Source organism: Aethina tumida, chromosome 6, assembly GCF_024364675.1.
Source record: "Aethina tumida isolate Nest 87 chromosome 6, icAetTumi1.1, whole genome shotgun sequence".
Taxonomy (NCBI): Eukaryota; Metazoa; Arthropoda; class Insecta; order Coleoptera; family Nitidulidae; genus Aethina; species Aethina tumida.
This window is the reverse complement of record NC_065440.1, coordinates 15,847,809-15,868,853: the sequence shown is the minus strand read 5'-3', so window position 1 is coordinate 15,868,853 and position 21,045 is coordinate 15,847,809. Positions and strand designations below refer to the sequence as shown.

General features: G+C 33.4%; 3 protein-coding genes across 4 annotated transcripts; all 3 read right to left on the bottom strand.

Moving 5' to 3' along the window:
• Positions 1-756: 756 nt before the first annotated feature.
• Positions 757-3,622, bottom strand: LOC109599645 (uncharacterized). 2 transcript variants are annotated; one of them, XM_020015658.2, is made up of 4 exons: positions 3,470-3,622; positions 2,840-3,205; positions 2,384-2,639; positions 757-1,501 (listed from the first exon to the last, which is right to left on the bottom strand). In XM_020015658.2, exons 2-4 carry the CDS (start codon positions 2,903-2,905, stop codon positions 1,461-1,463), a joined length of 363 nt encoding a protein of 120 aa, XP_019871217.1. In that variant the 5' UTR covers positions 2,906-3,205; positions 3,470-3,622; the 3' UTR covers positions 757-1,460. The 2 variants fall into 2 exon arrangements, with proteins under 2 accessions (XP_019871217.1, XP_019871216.1); XM_020015657.2 differs by lacking the exon at positions 3,470-3,622 and adding an exon at positions 3,277-3,432.
• A 1,118-nt stretch (positions 3,623-4,740) lies between these two features.
• On the bottom strand, positions 4,741-9,977 carry LOC109599650 (cyclin-L1). Its single transcript, XM_020015664.2, has 6 exons — positions 9,615-9,977; positions 8,810-8,994; positions 6,810-6,930; positions 5,645-5,914; positions 5,422-5,591; positions 4,741-5,363 (listed from the first exon to the last, which is right to left on the bottom strand). Exons 1-6 carry the CDS (start codon positions 9,975-9,977, stop codon positions 4,880-4,882), a joined length of 1,593 nt encoding a protein of 530 aa, XP_019871223.2. The 3' UTR covers positions 4,741-4,879.
• Positions 9,978-10,630: 653 nt separating this feature from the next.
• On the bottom strand, positions 10,631-13,092 carry LOC109599649 (uncharacterized). Its single transcript, XM_020015663.2, has 4 exons — positions 12,717-13,092; positions 12,407-12,666; positions 12,214-12,358; positions 10,631-12,164 (listed from the first exon to the last, which is right to left on the bottom strand). The coding sequence occupies exons 1-4, from the start codon at positions 12,723-12,725 to the stop codon at positions 10,719-10,721; spliced, it is 1,860 nt and encodes a 619-aa protein (XP_019871222.2). The 5' UTR covers positions 12,726-13,092; the 3' UTR covers positions 10,631-10,718.
• Positions 13,093-21,045: the final 7,953 nt, after the last annotated feature.

Below are 21,045 nucleotides of genomic sequence, written 5' to 3'. Positions count from 1 at the left end.
ATTTCAAATGGAAATTACGTTTACAATAAAGATTTATTTCTTTCAATGAAAATTTAAATAATAATTTCGTTATTTTTGTAATATTCTCAATAATTATCATAAATTTAGACTACTCTCAACATTTCCGAGATTTTTATGAACTGAAGAGGTAATTTAAAATGAGAATTACGTTTACAACAAACATTTCTTTTATTTAATTAAGATTTAATTGATAAATTCATTATTTTTGTAATATCCTCAATAATTATCATAAATTTTACAATATTCTCATCATTTTTCAGATTTCTGTTTACTAAATAGGCAATTTTAAATAAGAATATTGATTATCATATATCTCTTTCTTTTAGTTTAAGATTTTATTGATAATTTCATTATTTTCATAATATTTTCAATAATTGTCATTAATTTTAGAACATTCTCAACATTTTTCAAATTCATATGAACAGAAAAAGCAATTTCAAAAGAGAAGAATTTCGTTTACAAAGCACTATCATTACTTTTAAACTCTTCTCAACCCTTATTTGTTAATGTTTTGTAATTAAAAATTGTTTATTATCAGTAATATTGAATATTTCTTATATTTTCAAGCCCAAATTTACCCATTTTAGATTCAATAAAATTTTGACATTGGAAAAGTTATAATTAAATATATTTATTATTTATGTATCACATTTTTAATTGATAATATATTTATCTGTTGTTTAGTATGCACATCCGTAGATTAAATTTGTTACTATTTTGGGTAAAAAAAACAACTTTTAACATAAATAGTATATATTTATTTATTTGGTACATGTGAATTTTAAAAAAACTAATTTTTTCAACAAATTAAAATACATATACATATATATCTAGATATATTTAATACACCCAATTTGTGAGTACGCTTATACATCCATATTTTGTTATAATTAATGCGATCGGAACTTAGGAAGTGCCTGACCGCATGAAAACACACCTATATATATATATTTGTTTATACAATATTTCATATATTATATGGTTTTTTAATATCAGACATTTATACAAACTATGTGGTAGGAACAAACTTTACACTCAAGCCGACACCACAATGAAATCAAGACCAAATAAAAACACTGAAACATCGATTATGGAATGATTTAATTAACAAATTAACAAGGCTACTAATGAATGGGGTCGAGATTCCAGGGGGTGTCGGCGTTCTGAGGCAGAACTTTGTGGTTTGGCAAATGAGTCGTTTCTTTATTATCCTTTATCAGTACTTCTCAACATTATTTAAAATATACCCTGTACAAATATTAGCCCAAGTTATGTGATAATTTCAAATTTCTACGTTAAAATTAAACGAAAAACCAAAACTGAACATCAACCTTTTACAGCCTTTTTTAAAATTTAAACTTTTACTTTTCCGATGTAGCGATGTCGATGATTGTACAGATCAAAATAACGAAACAAGTCATTATTTCCAAAACGCTCAATCAATCGGTGTCAGAATCCGAGGATTTGGAGCTCATGGCGGCTGAAAGCAGACAAAATTTCGATTAATTGTTGCTTTAATCCGCAATGAAATACAGGATTTAATCAGTTAATTGGAATTATGTTTTTGCGATGCTCCTGTTGTGCAATTAATCTTTAAAATTTAATTAAAGACGAGGCAATTTCATTGACTCAGTCATTTAATTATTCCGGGAAGCAGTTCAATATTGATTTATCATTTTAAAAATGTTTTGTTAAAATTATCTGTAATACACAAATGCAATTAATTTTAAGGATTTCTGAGTAATAAATCTAACAGATAAACTAAAAGTATATACATTTTGTTTTTTTCCAGATGTTTTTTTTTAAATTATTTTCAGTTGAAGATGAATTTTATTTTATGTATTTTCCTTACTTTTATTGGATAATTTATTTAGAAAAGAAGATAAAATTAATTTTCAACAATTTTAAAGATTTTCCTCAAGAATTTATCTAAATTCAGACAATATAATTGTAAATAGTAGTTTTTTAAAGTATTTTTCTTACTTTTGATGGATAATTTATATAAAAAACTAAATAAAATTATTTTTGTACCAACTCAGCAGACATCTCTAAAGATTATCTTCAAGAATATTATTACAAAAGTAGATAAAATTAATTTTGGACCGACTCAACGAACTATTTTGAAGATTTTCCTCAAGAATTTACCTAAATTCAGGCAATTTAATTGTGAATAGTACTTTTTTAAAGCATTTTTCTTACTTTTGATGGATAATTTATTTAAAAAACTAAATAAAATTATTTTTAGACCAACTCACTAAACAATTTTGAAGATTCCCCTCAAGAATTTATATTAATGCAAACAATTTAACATGTTTTTATGTTCGAAAATTGCTGTAAATACGAATAATAATAATGGACTAACCTTCCATCTCAAGAGCATCGATGATGGCCTCCTCAAGAGGAGTCATTACATGACGATCAACATCTTCATCATCAGAAGACGACGAACCATTTGCAGAGTCGTAAGTGTATTCGGGATCGACGTCTGCGTCGGCGTCCATCATATCGTCGTAGTAATACTCCTCGTCTTCCGTATCCGGAGGGCTTTCATAAACTAAATCTTCGTCAGGAGAGGGTGGAGGTAACTCCACCACCTCTTCTGCCGGTATAATTACATCCTAAAACCAACATTTTTTAATGTTTTGTCCCACTTTTGTCAACTGGGAGATAACTAGATTATTGGCTCTTTGTTTTTTTAATGAAATGAATTGACTGTAACAATACTAATAATACTTATAGGATAAAAAAATACAAACATAACAACAAACAGTAATTTTATTACGATTAACACTGACAACCATTAAAACAACAAACTTACAAAGTCCACCTCGTCATCCTCTACATAGTACTCCCCATAGGGGTTGCCGATAAAAGAACCTCCCATTATTAAGCAAATTGTGACTTGATTAGTTTCTTCAGCTGTTCAGTATCTGTGCCAACGATGTGTGGCCGTTCCTTCCTGTATATTTTGGCAACGATAGACTTCCCGTTGATTTTCTTCTGCTTTAAATCCTTGAGTGCCTCTCTCAACTTGTCCTCGCTTTCGAACCTAGCGATGCACCAGCGGGCCGATTTCTGTCTGGCCAGCGATACTTCGACGATGTTCTTGTGCAGCTCCTTGACTTGAAGCTCCTCAGTTATCTTAACCGGCAGACGAATGTACAATTTGTTCTGGACCTCAACTCTGCAACAACACGAAGCTATAGGCACAACATAAACGACGATTTGACACGCCAATTTACTACCGGTCCTTACCCCATAATTAAACGTAACGTGTTCGTAACGTGGTGCCGTGCCAAATGAAAACATGCGGCCGACAATAACAACGCAGTTTCGTTCCCACTATTTATGTGACGGTTGGCAACGGAAAAATTACCAAGTTTGAATTTCCCCCCGTTTCCGGACTCTACAGGTAAATCAGTGGGAAATTGTGATTTTTACTACTTACTTTTAACAATGCGTTATGACGATCGAATACGGGCTCGGTTCTGTGTTGGGCTTACGCTCGCTGACAATTTTAACGCGTGTTTTATCGCCAATTCGCTGTAAACGACGGAACAAAAGGACCTTTCTCAACTATGACTTTTAACACTGTGTTGTCGGCTTTACATTTTTTATGGCTTCGATTTGCCGATTTGCTCATGTGTTTATTGATTTTTTATGGGCTTGATAAAATGACTCTTTTTTTTAAGTAGCTAAGCAACTAAAGTGAACGATAGTTATTGTGAATAATGTATATTTAAATATTTCGGTGTGCTCTTGAAAACTGACAACGCTGTATCCTTAAATATCATCAACAGTACAAAACGCCTACAGGACACTTTTTAGGTATCTTCATTATTCATCAATAAACCATTAATTTATTTTTGTATTTATTGAATATTTAATTCTACCTTAAAGAGGTGCTGAATTATTAAAATATTTCTTTATTCATTTCTGTGTTTGTTTTACAACTAAATATATATATTTTAAACAAATATATGCCATTTTTTCTAATTATTTACATTAAAAATTGTTATATTAACTTACATGAGTGACGAATTCGTGTTAAAACAGAAAACACTAATTACTATCGAGTTGTCATGCAAAGGAATTAATTGATTCTCTTTGATGTACTGAATTAGCTTTCCCATGGATTAGTTAGTACAGGGTGAACTTTGAATTGGGTCATGTTTCAAGTTGAAATATTAAAAACAATGCTGAATCAATTAGTAAAAACAGGACGTTTTTATCTTCTGAAGGTTTTCTATAAAACACATTTAAAGGTAATTTTGCTCATTTTTTAGGAAAGTATTAAGGGTAGAGGTTTATTCTTTGTTACAATGATAATAATGGAAATAATTAAACGAAAATTTCGATTAAAGTACTAAAAACAATGCTGAACTGATTGGTGAAAACCAGAAAGTTTCATCTTGTCCTGGTTTTCTATAAAATATTGTTAAAGTCAACCTTCTCTATTTTGTTAAGAAAATTATTAAGAGTAACAGTTCATTTTTTGTTAAACTGGCAATGCAAAAATAATTAAACGAAAATTTCAGCCAAAGTACTATAACAATGCTGAATTGATTGGTAAAAACCACAAGTTTGTAGGTTGTCCTGGTTTTCCACAAAACATTATTAAAGTCAACTTTAGGTTGTTCAGTTTTTCTAAAAAATAGGCTAACGTTCTCTGTCTTAATATTAATAATGAAATAATTAAAAATAGAATAAAATTCGTAGTTATTTACAGAAAAATATATTTGTACATTTTTTACAATTCAGTTATAAAACTAATCTTGAGCTAAAAAATATTTTCCCTCAATGGCAATAACGGTATTCATTTAATAACCATAAAAATACGCAACTTCACAAACTCCTTTCATCTCCTCCTGTCCTTCGATCGATCTCTATCATCATCTCTGTGTTTCGACGATTTTTTGTATTTATCCTCCCGAGAATACTTGTCATCCCGGTACTTATCGTCCCTGTCATACTTCTTCTCATGTCTCTCCTTTTTATCCTCGTATTTATCATACCTGTCTCTATCACTGTGTTTGTCTTTATCGTACTTATCATTCTTCTCGTATCTGTCTATGTATCTATCATTCTTGGCGTCCCTGTCATTGCTCGTGCTCCGCGACCTCCTCTTGTCCCTCTTCCTGTTCTTGGTGTGCGGCGAATTGCTCCTCGACCTCGAGTAGCTCTTCCTCTTGTGGCTCTTCTTGTGGTTCCGACTGGCGCTCCGACTCCTCGACCGATGCTTTTTGCTGCGTTTGTGGTGCTTCCTTTCCGGCGAGTGGGTGGCGGACCGCGACCGCGACGTCTTTTCTTTAATCGGAGGCGCGGTGTGGCTTCCCGATCGACTGAAATTAGGGGGAAATTAAAAAAAATGGGAACGGCTTTAAGAGTGAATCTAACTACCTAATAAAACCTCCCCAGGCGTTGTGGGCACCCGTTGTTTTCTGTTGGCTGGGGCTGTTGGAGTCGTTGTTCGGGGTGTTGCCCCCCGAACTACCTTTCGCCTTGGCCCTGAGGTCGTGGTACTTTTTGCACAGCTCGTCCACCTTCTTCTCCAAGGCGTCTGCGTTTGGCTACAACAACAACTCGTCACATTTATAGTACAGTTAATAAAACACCTAAGTACCTTTGGTCTATTATATAGCTTCAATATCCTGATACAAATGTCCCTGATTTCGGATTCGGTGGCACCGAATATCGTGTACCACGCCGGACTTTTGGGCAGCGGCAGTTTCAGTTTGCGGGCGGTGAGGTAGATGCAGGCGCAGGCCACTGTTTCCGGTTGGTAGCGGACGAACACGTCGGTGCGGAGGGAGTCGTTCATGTAGTTCCACGAGTACTGCATCAGTTTCTGGTTGGCCTGGAAGCCGAGCACCTGCAGGTACATGACGATGATCTGGAATGACAACAAAAACCACCGTTTCCGTTATGTTCGGGCGGCAAGAGTTGACGGACACTAGGACGATGTTTCCCCGTTTCCGTTGACTAAATACTAAACATGTTACAATTTTAATGTTGTGAATGAGTCGCTGGTAAAGTCTTTGCGAATACATACCGACTGTCCAAACATGATGATTAAGATGGGGATGTTTACAAAGAAAACTGGGTGTGACAAAGTACTATAAACAATACTGAATCGATTGGTGAAAACCACAAGGTTGCATCTTGTTCAGGTTTTCTATAAAACATTGTTAAAGTCAACCTTCTTGATTTTGTCAAGAAAATTATTAAGAGTAATAGTTTATTCTTTGTTAAACTGGTAATGACAAAGATAATTAAGCGAAAATTTCAGACAAAGTACTAAAAACAATGCTGAATCGATTGGTGATTGGTTGCATCTTGTCCAGGTTTTCTATAAAACATTGTTAAAGTCAACCTTCTCTATTTTGTCAAGAAAATTATTAAGAGTAACAGTTTATTCTTTGTTAAACTGGCTATGTCAAAGATAATTAAACGAAAATTTCAGCCAAAGTATTAAAAACAATGCTGAATCGATTGGTGAAAACCACAAGGTTGTATCTTGTCCAGGTTTTCCATAAAACATTGTCAAAGTCAACCATTTTTATTTTGTTAAGAAAATTATTAAGAGTAACAATTTTTTCTTTGTTAAACTGGCAATGACAAAGATAAATAAACGAAAATTTCAGCCAAAGTACTAAAAACAATGCTGAATCGATTGGTGAAAGCCCCAAACTTGCATCTTGTTCAGTTTTCACATTAATTATTTTTAATAGACATTAAATATTAGGAAAAATCAGTAAACACCCCCCATTCCCTACAAATCTAATTACCTTGTGCGGATGCTTGATGTGAACGCAGAACCCCAACTCCTTGAGCACCCGTCGCTCCGCCTTGATCACCAGATTCTTGAGGTGTATGTAGTTCTGGTCGAGGATCACCGGCTGGATCTGCCTGCGCATACACAAAAAAACGACATGTGTTGAGGGGAGGGAGTTCATATTCGTAACGTCGTGTGGCGTGTAAGAGACAAAATTTACATTTTTCTCTTTCTCATGCGTCCCTTCCGACCCGATCTAATTAATCTCAGGGGGGAAGGGGACCAGTATTTCGTGTACAAGGGGGGAAGGAAGGTACAGATTAATTGCAACTTGGAGGTGGATGCGTAAAAATAAACTATAGACGAAACCAAAAGCGCCTAAACGATTAAAAAGTTAACGACAAAAAAACAGTTGCAAAAATGGTGGATCTTAGTTTATTTTTGGCCAGTCTCCAAATGACAATTAATTTCTTTCGTGCATAACATTTTTGTCAATTCATTTTTTTTTTTTTTTTAAGGCAACCGTCAACTAAAACCACCATTTTTCATTTGATAAGTTTTACCTGTTCGACGTCCTCTTACTTATTCACTTCTGTCTTTCTAAAACTGATTCACCTGCTCTTTAATTTTTAATGTTTATTGTAAGCACTTCTGCCTGATGCACCTACAAAACACCTTGTTTGATTAAATTTAATTAAACGGCGGATATTTCATTTCGATTGACGATTGTCGACGGTCTTCCTTCTTCCATCCTCTTCCATTATTTCCATTCATTTTATATTCACAACGTATCGAGTTTCAACAGATTTAAGGCGTCAAACTGTGCATGATTAAATGGTGTCTAAGTACGTTTGTTTAGTTATAAATAAAATAATTTGTAATATAATAATCTGCTGCCTTGATAGATAGATAATACTAATAATAACGATAAATAATGGTGTAATAGTGGTTTTAACATAAAATAACCTAAGCAAAATAAACAATATAAATCAATACTTACATCAAACTTACTCAAGACCCCATTCACATTTCCATCATTGAGCATTGAGCTCCCATATCCGAAAAACTGTTGAAACCGATAACGCAAATGTCTCACCATTATACTTTTCAGTCAAATTTTATTAATCATTTCGGATTTCTAGCCGGGGGAGACGTGGGACTATTTTTATATGTTTATTATATATTTGGGGCACCCACAGGCTCCTTTAGGTTCCGTAGAAATTGTGCTTGTGTGTGATGGACGAGAGGCCCTTTTATATAATTAGCCATTTTTGGGAACCTCTGTAAATATAACAACATTTGAGTGACTCCTTTTTGCGTCGTTTATAACAACAAAACCGAAGTGGAATCAAATTTTATCACTGAACCAACCATCAAAAATTTTTAACTCTTCTTTATTCTTTACTAATTAAAAATTCAAGACCAAATCTGAAGGTTTAAGTTCTGATTTCCACAATTTTTTCTTGAATTCTTTGCCTTTTTGTCCATGACTTCAGAAATGCTCTTCAAAATTTTTGTGTTTTGGATCTAAACATAAGAAAATTAATTTCAAATTCAAAAACAAAGGGTAAAAATATTTTATATATCTTCTTACATTAAAAATTAATTGGATTGGTAAAAAAATTGTTGAAATCAAAGCAACAAATACTTAAAGTGTGTCAATAAAACTGAATTTTTGATAATAGGTTTTAGTTTAAAAAGCAATTTGTATATGTAACAGTGTACATAAATAAAATTTTCGTACAAATCTATAATAATTACCTTTTTAGGTTTTTTTATTAATCTAAAAATTACTAAAGGTTATGATAAAAAAACACATAAACATATATGCTGCCTTAACACGTTAAGGTAATTCAAATTAAACAGCCATCCACAAGAACAAACCGATCGTGTAAAACACGGTTTGTTCAAACGGAAAATTTACAAAAAGAAAACGGTCCAATTGATAAAAATGTTATGCTCATTAACAGTGAATATAATTAAAAGCAGTAACAAACAAAAACACCAACTTACTTGTTCGAGTTGACTTGTCTGATGTGCGTGAACACGTTTATAACGTCCCTAATGCGTTTGGGGGCCTCCTCGATTTTCGAGGCGAGACACACGCATGCCATTGCCGTTTGGTCAACGGGATGCCTGACCAGGCTCTTCGAATAATAGAATCTCTGCAAGAGCACCTGTCCGGTGGCCATTGCGACCTGCAAAACATCGGCCAGTCATGTTAACGAGTGCTTAATTGAATAGTTAAGGGGTTTATGTTAAGGCTGGATTCCCTGTTTGGTCAATTTTGAATGCTCTTTGGTCAGTTGTTGCTTACACATCTAGGAAATGGTTGTGGATGCCCAAGAACCTTTTATAATTAATGTTTTGACAAGTAGGTGTGTAAGAATATTAAAAAATTGATGAACAAAGCCAGAAATGTCAAGATTAAAACCTTAATTAACCTATAAAGAATGTCGTTAAAGAAGGAAGCTTTAAAAAACATGGTCTTAAAATCCATAATAAATCAAAACACAAAAGGATTAGTGTTTTTACTGAGTTTTCTTGATAGAAAAAGGTGTAAACTGTAACCTTTTTACAACCACTTGCCCTCCAACTTATAAGATTGAGCTGCTGCTACAAAAAAATGTATTAATAATCAATTAATGATGGTAAACAGCAAATCAATCATTGGATATCACTTTCAAGGTTGCGGCAATGACTCAACACGTGTGAATCAAAATAAAACAAACAGGGAACCAGGTCAAGCCTCAGAGCACACACACATTCACACCGAACACCAAAACTGATCCTTTGAAACCACCAAACTTGAACCTACCTGGGGCAGTTTCAATAAGATCCCGGCCGTCTGTATCAACTCGCATCCGTATATCCTAAGATCCATCTCGGACTCAAAGTCTAAACCGTCGAGCTGCGACGGTGTGGGGCTCAGCTTGTCCTCGGGCAGCAATTGATTTTTCAGCGTGAGCACCACACGACCGTACGGTTTGGAGTTTTTCACGTTCGCCGGCACCGGATCGCATTTCGACGATCCCATCTTCCTGTCGACGTTCTTCAGATGATACGTTTTAGTGACGTTCGACCAAACGTTGCCCACCGACAAGATGTCGTCGCGGACACGGCTGGCGAGCGGGGCGCATGCGCATCTGCCGACGAGGCGCGACATTTCTATTTTGTTCATTAGTCCTTTGTTTTATGTGGTTTGTTTTTGGGGTTCCTATTAAATTTGTGGCAGTTATTGTAACGTTCCGTTTGATTAAATGCAAACCATGACGGCGCTTTGTTGTTGTTAATTTTACTAACGTCTGCCGCCATCTTATGACAGTGCGGCGAACTTAAGACAGGCCCCTTTTTACTATTCATTTAACATCAAACGTTAAATTTGACTTTATATTAAAAGTTATTATTTATTATTATTATTATGTACTAATAAAATAGGTGGTCAAATTATGGGAGCTGGTAGAACACGTCCAATAATGAAGAAAATGTAAACAAAATTTTGTTCCTAAGTTTCTCCTGAAGAAAATATAAACTTCAAAAACAGTCTTTTACTCATATTTCCTTAACTTTTGGTCCAATTGTGTTTAAATTTGGTGTGTTATCCTAAAATACATACCTACAATTCAATCTAATAAACTTTTCCCCCCCAATGATACAGTAACGTAGATTTTGGGGGTTCTCCCCTATTTTTCGCCTAATTTTCTACACTGTTGAATATTTTTTAAAAATATCATACTTTTCACATTCTATGCACAATTTAAAAAAAGTGCTCTTGGTTAACTTTGATAATCTCAGTCGTTTTCGAGGTATTTCAGTTTTTAATGTTTGAAGAAATTTAAAGGGACAAATAACAATATTTATTACATACTAAATATAATACATAAATTGACTACACAATATAATATATAAATTTAAAACGCCTTCAATACTCATCTGATTTATGTGCATCTTTCAGCTTCAATGAATAATACACATGTAATAGTTTATTATATCTTTCCAGAGTCAACTTGTTGTGATGCCTCGAGTGGACGTTAGAATTCGTAAATAAACGTTGTACTTGTGCGCAGGACGCGGGAATTTGCAGCAACTTGATCACAAACTGCGAAAGTTCGGGATATTTAACACTAGCAGTCTTCCAAAATATCAAAGAGTCGGTAATATTTTTCTCCATTAACGAACGGAACAAACCCGTGCATTCTTTGAAATGAATCAGTTGTTCTAGACCGTTTTTGTCCAGTTCCACTATCAGGAACTCGTCTACAGTGGATTGTTGAGCCTTAGACAAATTAACGGACTTGTTACCCATTGAAAAATAATACGCACTCAGGGCGTAGACGTTCAACGAACACTCCATGTGTTTTCTAACTAATTCCCCCACAACACCCGACGAGTAAATTGGATTGTAGGCCAACTTAAGCCATAGCCCCGCTATGTCAACCAGAGTGCACGAAGGCTCCTGGGCGGCGTTTACTAATGCACAAATTGGTATCAAAAGCTTAACTAGACGTTCACAACTTGGCTCCAAACTGTTGTCAAACAATAACTCTTTGATTTTGTTGCTGTTAGGGACAACTTTCTTCATCACCTTCAAGTTGAAGAGGAGGCTAGAGATCGCGTCCCTCTGGGACTCGCACGTGTCACCCAGAAGCTTAATTTGTTGCCCCCCGTTTTCCGTTAGTGCCCGTTGCAGGTCGGAGTTTGAAAATTCAGTTAATATTGACAATGCTTTGTCCAGACAAGGCTGGTGGATAGACAGCAAGTCTTTGGCCAACAGGTTGCCGGTGTGGCTGTTGCAGTTGCTGTACCACATACTATACATCGTCAGGTTTTCTTTCAAAACACCTGCGTTCTCTGACACTATACAATAAACGTCAGTTTTGTACTTTCCTTTGGCTATTCTGAGGGACTTTTCTACAATTTCTTGTATACCCCCAACGTCACTAAGTAGAAATGCTGAAGAACTGTTGGCATTGTGTATCATTGTAGCTACAGTTGTCATATTTGATGACTTCCAGCCATCAATGAGCATCACTGAGTGTGGACCCACGTTGGCGTTACATTCGTTATAAATTCTATCTAAAATACTGGTGGACAAAGCATTCGTACCCGGAATTTTGCCCACCACACCGGGGTTGAGCACTCTAATTAAATTGACAAAGTGGTCTGACTCAACCACGGACAGTGGTATGTTGCAGCCAAAAAAGAACTTTCCTATCGCATCACCGACGTCACAATCGCCGGGCGTTCCTTCCTCATTTTTCACTTCTTGTTTCCGTTTTTTCTTCGAGGGGCTTTTCGTTTTAGCTTCTGATTTAATGGTGACGATGGAATTGTTGTTGGATGGGGTGCTTATAAAGGTGTCAGGTACCTAAAAACAGCACAGTTATGCGGAACTTAATGATAAATTTATAAATTACAGTGTCCATGTATTCGATTTCCACGTTGGGGTGGTTGAGGAACGTTTCTATGCTGCAGTCGGGGTGCAAAATTGACGGGGGCTCCGCAAGTTCCTTGAAGCAATCCCCGTTGGTGCTTTCCTCATGTTTCACCATACATCTCTTCCTAAATACAACAAGTTGGGTAAGTTCATAAATTTATTTTATAACTCACCTGTGAATTATTAGGCGACTTTCCGAAGTGTTTCTTAGTTCCGTGTTACAGTTAAGGCACAACGCGTAGTATTTGTATTTGTTGTTGAATACTTTGCGCCTCAGTTCGAAGTTCAGCTCTTCGAAACCTTTATTTTTGGGTCTGCCTCGATGGGGACTAATATCCCCAGACATTTTTTCTTTTACCGGATTAACAGTAGGCTTAAAATTACTTAAAAGTGGTTTGTACGGTTGCGGTGCATTTGTAGAGGCCCCAGGTATCTAAAAATATTATTTAAAGTTGTAATTCATACTGTTAATTTAAAAATTACCGCATCCATTTATTGAATTTCCTTGGTCGAGTGGCTGAGCCTCAATCAGGGTTTAAAATTGATGGTTGTCCTTCGACTGGTCTTAATTTTTTATTTTATCATGCACTTCTTCCCAAAAACCATAAAAGTTGCTTAAAAGAATTTTTTATCCAATATTTTGGCTCTTCGAAACCCTTATTAGTTCAGTACAGGTTTTCATAAATATGAATAAATGTAATAGTACTATTAACCTCAAATAGGGGATTTTCCCAGTTGTCAATTAGTTAACAACTTCAAAAAATATTATTAATAATAATATTATTTGTTGTTTACATTGGATTAATAAAATAAATTGTATACTTATTGTTTACACTCACAGAAAATGTTTACACGTATGTAGACAACAATTATTTATAAGAACGGACTGGACCATAAACCTTCATTTAGTACCGGCAACTGTCAACGCAACTTAATAACAGATTTCTTCCTGGGTATTGAAAAAAAAAGATTTCTTAAATTTCAATAGTAAAAGCAGTTGACCGATAGATGGCGCCACAATATACATAATTTTTAAAAAAATACAAAATTTATAAAAATAAAATATAATATAATAAAGTTAATTAAAGATATGATGATATATTAAAAAAAATTACGTATTAATAAATTGTATATAAAATATGATTTTATTCTATCATTTATTCTATTTTACAGACTATTAAATTTTTTTTATTTTACTTTACTAATATAATTTTAGATTATTTTCCTAAAATTTACCTGGTGAAAATAAAAAAATAAATCAAAGAGTTTAGGACGAAATTTGCACTAAACCAATGTAATAATGGGTTCAAATTAAATAATTGCAACAAATAATTATAATATTATTATTACAAATTGTTTATCAATAAACCATAAAAATACCTACAAAATCATACTAGACCGTAAAATTAATTAAATTCAGCGATGGAATGTGGTAAATTTGTGAAACATCTGCCACAATATTTTATTAAGTATGTATTTAAATTTATTACAATGAAATTTCATAAAAGTAATATTAAACATTTTAATGTGTCATAAAATAATTAATATTGGTGTGTTATTTCAAAATACAAATTACTAATGTAAAAACAAATAATTATGGGGATTATTTATTGTTCTTTAATATATAACTAAATGTTTTAAATATGTAACATTTTAAAGAATTTTAAGAATTTAAATCACTCAAGAATTGAATAATTAATAGAATTATAAAAGTTTAAACTGAATGAAATGTTTAAAATATTCAAAGAATCTAATAATAGAATCTGGGAATCAAATGAATCTAAAAATTCTTAAGAATTTAAAAAAGTATCTGAAACTGTAAAGAATCTAAAGAATATATTATATTATTTAATATATTATCTTACATTTAAAATGTTTTAGACTATATAAAGTAAATTAAATATGCAAAACACAAAATAAAATTTTAAAAATAAAACAATATTCAGAAGAAATTCTCCAAATCTTCGAAGCGTACGAATATCAATTCCGAGAGGTACCCAAAACACTAACAAAAAAAAACGACAGTCGTCATCGCAGACATTTGAAAAAACGAGCGGCCCGGCAGTCCGTTTGTGTGTGTGTGTGGGTCGCGGCGAGCTTCGCCTCAACTCCTCTAAAACAAAAGAACACCACCGTGGTACCACCCACGGCGATTGGCTGCCAACAAATGAAACCCGCCGCCGCACCGCCAACATGGCACCTCGACGGTACCATGTCGTAATTTTCACGTATCATCGTAACGGCGCAACCGGCCACCAAACCGAGGAATCGGTGATTTATTTACGAAAGCCCCGATCGTAAATCATTCGGTGGTTACGAAAATTAAATGTTATTGGTTCGGTACCATTAATGCACGGTAGGTCGGGTCGTCGCATCGATTAAAACGTGTCTCCAATCGAAGTTTTTATGAAGGGTATTTAAATACTCAAACATAGTAGATAAACTGATGACATTTGGTGGTACCGCACTGTTGTAATAAGAAAAATAAATGATGTGACATCAGTATTTATCGAAAAAACACGCTTATAGTTGAAAGTTAAAGATAAATTGTTATTTAATGAAACTTTTATGATTCGGTACTTCTAAGTAAAGCATTAATCTGTTTAATATCTAATATATTAATAATAATAACGGAATATTTCAGACATATTCACAATACACAACCCTTAAATCAATCTTTTAACAATATAGAAATGTATTAAGGTATGTAAGTATTAATTTTTTGTACGGTACTTGTGTTATATACTATTTTAAGTCCATATTAAATTCTGAGAATGGTACAATACAAGAATCAAAAGTCTATTATCGAACATTAAAGAAAAATTACAATGTAAAGAAATGTTAATAGTACGGTACTTCTTACTAAATAAAGCATTGTTTCATCCAATTTTCAATAGTAATATATAAAAAATAGCCATATTTCTGAAAAACAATAAAAAATTATTAAACAATTTTGTCAGTTTCTAGAAATGCCTATTGATTTATGGTACGGTACTTATATTGCATATTAAATTAAGTGAACTTTAGTTTTTGAGATATGGCACTTCTTTACACAACAAACATCCATTAATCAAGACAGTTATTTAATAACAATATCCTGTTTTAGAGGGTACTCTGACATTTGAGATAAATGTCCAATCATATTAATAATCGCCAATTCTTAATCATGGGCCCTTTATTAACAGAATTTAGGGGGGGTAACTTCCGCCAATTTTTTAATTTTTTAATTAAAAAAACAACCCACCTTTATTGACAACCTTATTACCACCTCGACATGTGCTGGTCCTTCTCAACGATAAATCTTTGGTTTGTTGGCCCCCCTCCGGATAATGTGCCGTCCGGAAAACGGGCAGCGAGCAGGTGGCGAATTTTTTGAAATTAATGTTTGTTTGTTCGACGTTTGATCATCGAGACGGCCTACCTACCACGGAGCCGGAGCATTTTGGCTGCTCTGGGGGCATGATTAGAGAAAATTACATTAAAAATGGCCGTGGTGACTGGCGGACGCCTTTAAATATGGGCAGAACCGGACTAAAATGAACAGTTTGAACAAATAATTCAAGTACCTTTGTTTATCTATTGAGAAGTACTAATAGATATTTTACTAAACCATTTTTAAGTGGTTTAAGTTGGGGGCCTAACTTCGTTTCAAAGTCAGCACACTTGACAACAACATTCAGTTAGTTATTAGTACTTTTCGGAGCAGTACCACCGGAGTACGGATCTGGTACCGTTCGTGCATTAGATCCTAGACTCCACACGTAACAAAATTACCACTTCCAGGCGTTGGTAAATGACTTAACAAGGTGGTAGTATTTCCTAAATGTGGCCTTTTCGAATGTTTGTTTTACGAACCTGACATAATCAATGTAATTTTCAAAGTCGTTATTAACTGGCACACATAAAAAATGATCGGTTCTAACGACTCGTCCAGCATCTACGCTCCGAGGAATATTTGTGAAATGAATGTATAATTATAAACGTTGGTTGTTGGCTTCAAGTAAAAACTGAAGCCGTTTAATACTTTCAATTGCGTTTTGAATTAAGTTATTAGCATGATGACACAAACGAGCTTTTAATTCACGTGTTGTGTTTGAGTTACATTAGCTTTTTATGAGTGTAAAGATTAGATTAATGACTGAAACTGCAACAAGGTTTAATACTGTGTTTTTCTCGCTGTTAAATTATCTAGAAAATATACTCAGAGGCATTGAAAATAAAATAAATAACTCAACAGTTAGTTATATTTTTAAAATTTATTAATTTTACCATATTTTCAAAACTAAAACACCTGCAGAAATGAAAGAAGTGTCAAAACGTTGCGAAATCTACACTTCCTAAAGTGATCCTTCAAACTTACCTTCTATGTTAATGGAAATAGCATTTGGTGCCCAACAAAAAAATATAAAACTTGATGTGCTTTGATATATTGAATTTAATTAATATATCCAAAATTAATTTTTACAATATCTTTAAAACTAAAACACCTGCAGAAATGAAAGAAGTGTCAAAACGTTGAGAAATCTATACTTCCTAAAGTGATCCTTAAAACTTACCTTCTTTGTTAATGGAAATAGCATTTGGTGTCCAACAAAAAATACAAAACTTGATGTGTTTTAATATATTGAATATAATTAATATATCCAAAATTAATTTTTACAATATCTTTAAAACTAAAACACCTGCAGAAATGAAAGAAGTGTCAAAACGTTGAGAAATCTACACTTTCTAAAGAGATCCTTAAAACTTACCTTCTTTGTTAATGGAAATAGCATTTGGTGTCCAACAAAAAATACAAAACTTGATGTGTTTTAATATATTGAATATAATTAATATATTAAAAATTCATTTTTACAATATCTTTAAAACTAAAACACCTACAGAAATGAAAGAATTGTCAAAACGTTGAGAAATCTACACTTTCTAACGAGATCCTTAAAACTTTCCTTCTTTGTTAATGGAAATAGCATTTGGTGTCCAAAAAAAAAAATATAAAACTTGATGTGTTTTAATATATTGAATTTAATTAATATATCCAAAATTAATTTTTACAATATCTTTAAAACTAAAACACCTGCAGAAATGAAAGAAGTGTCAAAACGTTGAGAAATCTACACTTTCTAAAGAGATCCTTAAAACTTACCTTCTTTGTTAATGGAAATAGCATTTGGTGTCCAACAAAAAATACAAAACTTGATGTGTTTTAATATATTGAATATAATTAATATATTAAAAATTCATTTTTACAATATCTTTAAAACTAAAACACCTACAGAAATGAAAGAATTGTCAAAACATTGAGAAATCTACACTTTCTAACGAGATCCTTAAAACTTTCCTTCTTTGTTAATGGAAATAGCATTTGGTGTCCAAAAAAAAAAATATAAAACTTGATGTGTTTTAATATATTGAATTTAATTAATATATCCAAAATTAATTTTTACAATATCTTTAAAACTAAAACACCTGCAGAAATGAAAGAAGTGTCAAAACGTTGAGAAATCTATACTTCCTAAAGTGATCTTTAAAACTTACCTTCTATGTTAATGGAAATACCATTTGGTGTCTAACAAAAAATATGTATTAAAACCTAAATTTTGTCCGGCTTTTTAGATTATTTTCTCTTTCTATTACTCCAAACTGTACAACAAAAATCAATAAAATTTGATTCACTGGATCTACGCCTTTCATTTTCTATGTCACTGAGCATATGTTTTTGTCGCCGTTTAATTACCCAGAAAATAATTAAAGAAACAACCGGGAGACGAACATAATCGAGCCAATAAAAACGGCGAAAACAAAACGGCGTGTCCAACTTGACGCAAACATTTAAATAATTGCCGTCCAACTTCGAAACAGCTCGTTAAATAAACAAATAAAAAACAAAATAAATGTGAGTTAGTGGATTACAAGTGCCATTTAAATCCACCTAAAACGCGACATTTTCCATATCGCCTCGTTTCCATTTGGGCCGCGTCCATTTACATAAATCAGCCGTTGGACCGTCGGCCAACGTACAGAATGGACCACGTAACAGCGCTCGTAACGAACGCAGATTTGTCAACGAAAATTTCCCTCCGCATGCAAATAATAATAAAGGAACAAAATAAAAAACGGTTCCCGCGCCGCATCGTTTTCATGAATGAATAAGAATTATCGTCCGGCATACGCGGCCGATTCGCGTCCCTGCGACCGTCCCGCTTTCGGTCCGTTTTCGGTTGTCCGACGTCGATTGGCATCTCTCACGTTCCGGTGTGGTACCCGAGTGGTTCGCGGTGCTAAAGGTCGAAAAAGTTCAAAGATATAAAAAATAATATTCGTGGGAGTAGTTTAATATGCCCGTCATGAAACTCGGCGTTCGAGATAATGCGCTGACGAATATGTAGATTATGAGTTTCGTATGTAAATCGTCGATATTCCCATGCGTTTTTTCTTTTTTTCGTTTTGGATGCGACACTTCTTACATGAAAAGGATTTCGTCATCGGCGGCCCGGCTGAAATGCATCCAGTCCGTTTCGTACGGTGAATAATTAATTGGGTTTTCGGTTTGTTTTTTATGACGATTCAATTAGGACAATTTGGGCATACGCACTTCCACAATCTAATCACGCATCTGATCAAAAGTGTTTTTACCGCCCGATACGCGTCGGGCCAACTCGTGGGAATGGAACTAGGACGGAAATAATCGTTGTTGTTCTCGCTTTTGAATTTTGCTACTTAAATTATACAGATAATTAATTTAAGAATTCAATTTTTACAATATCTTTAGAACTAAAACACCTGCAGATGTGAAAGAAGTGTCAAAACGTTGAGAAATCCACACTTCCTAAAGTGATACTTAAAACTTCCCTTCAATGTTAACGGAAATAGCATTTGGTGTCCAACAAAAGATATAAATTTTAATATATTGAATTTAATTAATATATTCAAAATTAATTTTTACAATATCTTTAAAACTTAAACACCTGCAGAAATGAAAGAAGTGTCAAAACGTTGATAAATCTACACTTCCTAAAGTGATCCTTAAAATTTACCTTCTATGTTAATGGAAATAGCATTTGGTGTCCAACTATAAAATATAAAACTTCATGTGCTTTAATATGTTGAATTTAATTAATATATGCAAAATTCATTTTTACAATATCTCTAAAACTAAAATACCTGCGGAAATGAAAGAAGTGTCAAAATGTTGAGAAATTAACACTTCCTAAAGTGATCCTTAAAACTTACCTTCTTTGTTAATGGAAATAGCATTTGGTGTCCAACAAAAAATACCAAACTTGATGTGTTTTAATATATTGAATATAATTAATATATCAAAAATTCATTTTTACAATATCTTTAAAACTAAAACACCTGCAGAAATGAAAGAAGTGTCAAAACATTGAGAAATTAACACTTCCTAAAGTGATCATTAAAACTTACCTTCTTTGTTAATGGAAATAGCATTTGGTGTCCAACAAAAAATATAAAACTTGATGTGTTTTATTATATTGAATATAATTAATATATCAAAAATTTATTTTTACAATATCTTTAAAACTAAAACACCTGCAGAAATGAAAGAATTGTCAAAACGTTGAGAAATCCACACTTCCTAAAGTGATCCTTAAACCTTACCTTCTATGTTAATGGAAATAGCATTTGGTGTCCAACAAAAAAATATAAAACTTGATGTGTTTTAATATATTAAATTTAATTAATATATCCAAAATTCATTTTTACAATATCTTTAGAACTAAAACACCTGCAGAAATGAAGGAAGTGTCAAAACGTTGAGAAATCCACACTTCCTAAAGTGATCCTTAAGACTTCCCTTCAATGATAATGGAAATAGCATTTGGTGCCCAACAAAAATGCCTTTTTGCATTATTTTCATGTATAAAATTAAAGTTATTAAACTCTTGAAAAAGATTAAAGTAAGATTTTAATTTAATTTCGACCTGAGAAACTGGGTCAAAGCATCAATAAATGTAATATGCCTTTGTTGTTTCTCACCTGAGAATTTTTTTAATAGAAAACACATGCAGAACGACGATAACACACATTTTCCACGAATTCATGGACAATTTCCGATAATTCACCCCCCACGGCAAATAATAGCTTTTTTACATCCATGAACGTGTTATTTTCGTTGCCATTGTTATTATTTACTTCTTTTGAAGTTATTGGGAGTAAGTGGAGCAATTTCCGATAATTGAGCTATTACGCCAAACGACTATTTTATAAGTAAAAGTTACGATGAATTTGTTGGTTGAATTATTTAAATGGGGGAATTAAATGAAATCAATTTCAAGGAAAAACATGGAAATAACAGGGATGAATTATTTTTGTATCGATCCCAGGTAATTGTCGCCTTGAAAAATTAACAGGATCGAGGAGTAAAAGTGATAATTCCACTCAATGGACACGACATGAAATATTTTAAAGAGGGCAACATTAACAAATCGCCAAAAAATAACGAGCCCCAACGTCGTGGTCTCGATTCGACGAGTCGAAAACGATCGCAGATAATAAAACTGCCATTAAATGGGTACCCACGTATTATAGTCTCATACAAAAAGCATTAGCAAAAGCTGATGATCATGTGTTAAACTGACATAATGATAGTTCTCAACGGTTGAAAACAAATATAAGCCAAACGTATCATTATGTAATTTTCGAGGTTCAACAAGGTAGGTTTTTATGGCCGGTAGATTGCAGCAACACGTTTTTGTGGTGCTGGTGGTACTCGTTTATTTTTTTCCATATGGAAAAAAGTGTTAGAAAATGAAATTAAAATCACCGACCGTCCGCATAAAGTGTTAATATA

What these genes read in the sequence shown, in the direction of transcription:
- LOC109599645 (XM_020015658.2), bottom strand. Translation starts at nt 2,905, where the DNA reads ATGGGAGGTTCTTTTATCGGCAACCCCTATGGGGAGTACTATGTAGAG. An exon ending in AGGATGACGAGGTGGACTTT is followed by an intron (nt 2,640 to 2,839) that starts GTAAGTTTGTTG and finishes TGTTGGTTTTAG; the next exon opens with GATGTAATTATACCGGCAGA. An exon ending in CGATGCTCTTGAGATGGAAG is followed by an intron (nt 1,502 to 2,383) that starts GTTAGTCCATTA and finishes GTCTGCTTTCAG; the next exon opens with CCGCCATGAGCTCCAAATCC.
- LOC109599650 (XM_020015664.2), bottom strand. Translation starts at nt 9,977, where the DNA reads ATGAACAAAATAGAAATGTCGCGCCTCGTCGGCAGATGCGCATGCGCC. An exon ending in TCTTATTGAAACTGCCCCAG is followed by an intron (nt 8,995 to 9,614) that starts GTAGGTTCAAGT and finishes GATGTTTTGCAG; the next exon opens with GTCGCAATGGCCACCGGACA. An exon ending in AGCTATATAATAGACCAAAG is followed by an intron (nt 5,592 to 5,644) that starts GTACTTAGGTGT and finishes TTGTTGTTGTAG; the next exon opens with CCAAACGCAGACGCCTTGGA.
- LOC109599649 (XM_020015663.2), bottom strand. An exon ending in AGTCGCCTAATAATTCACAG is followed by an intron (nt 12,359 to 12,406) that starts GTGAGTTATAAA and finishes TGTTGTATTTAG; the next exon opens with GAAGAGATGTATGGTGAAAC. An exon ending in AAATCGAATACATGGACACT is followed by an intron (nt 12,165 to 12,213) that starts GTAATTTATAAA and finishes TGCTGTTTTTAG; the next exon opens with GTACCTGACACCTTTATAAG.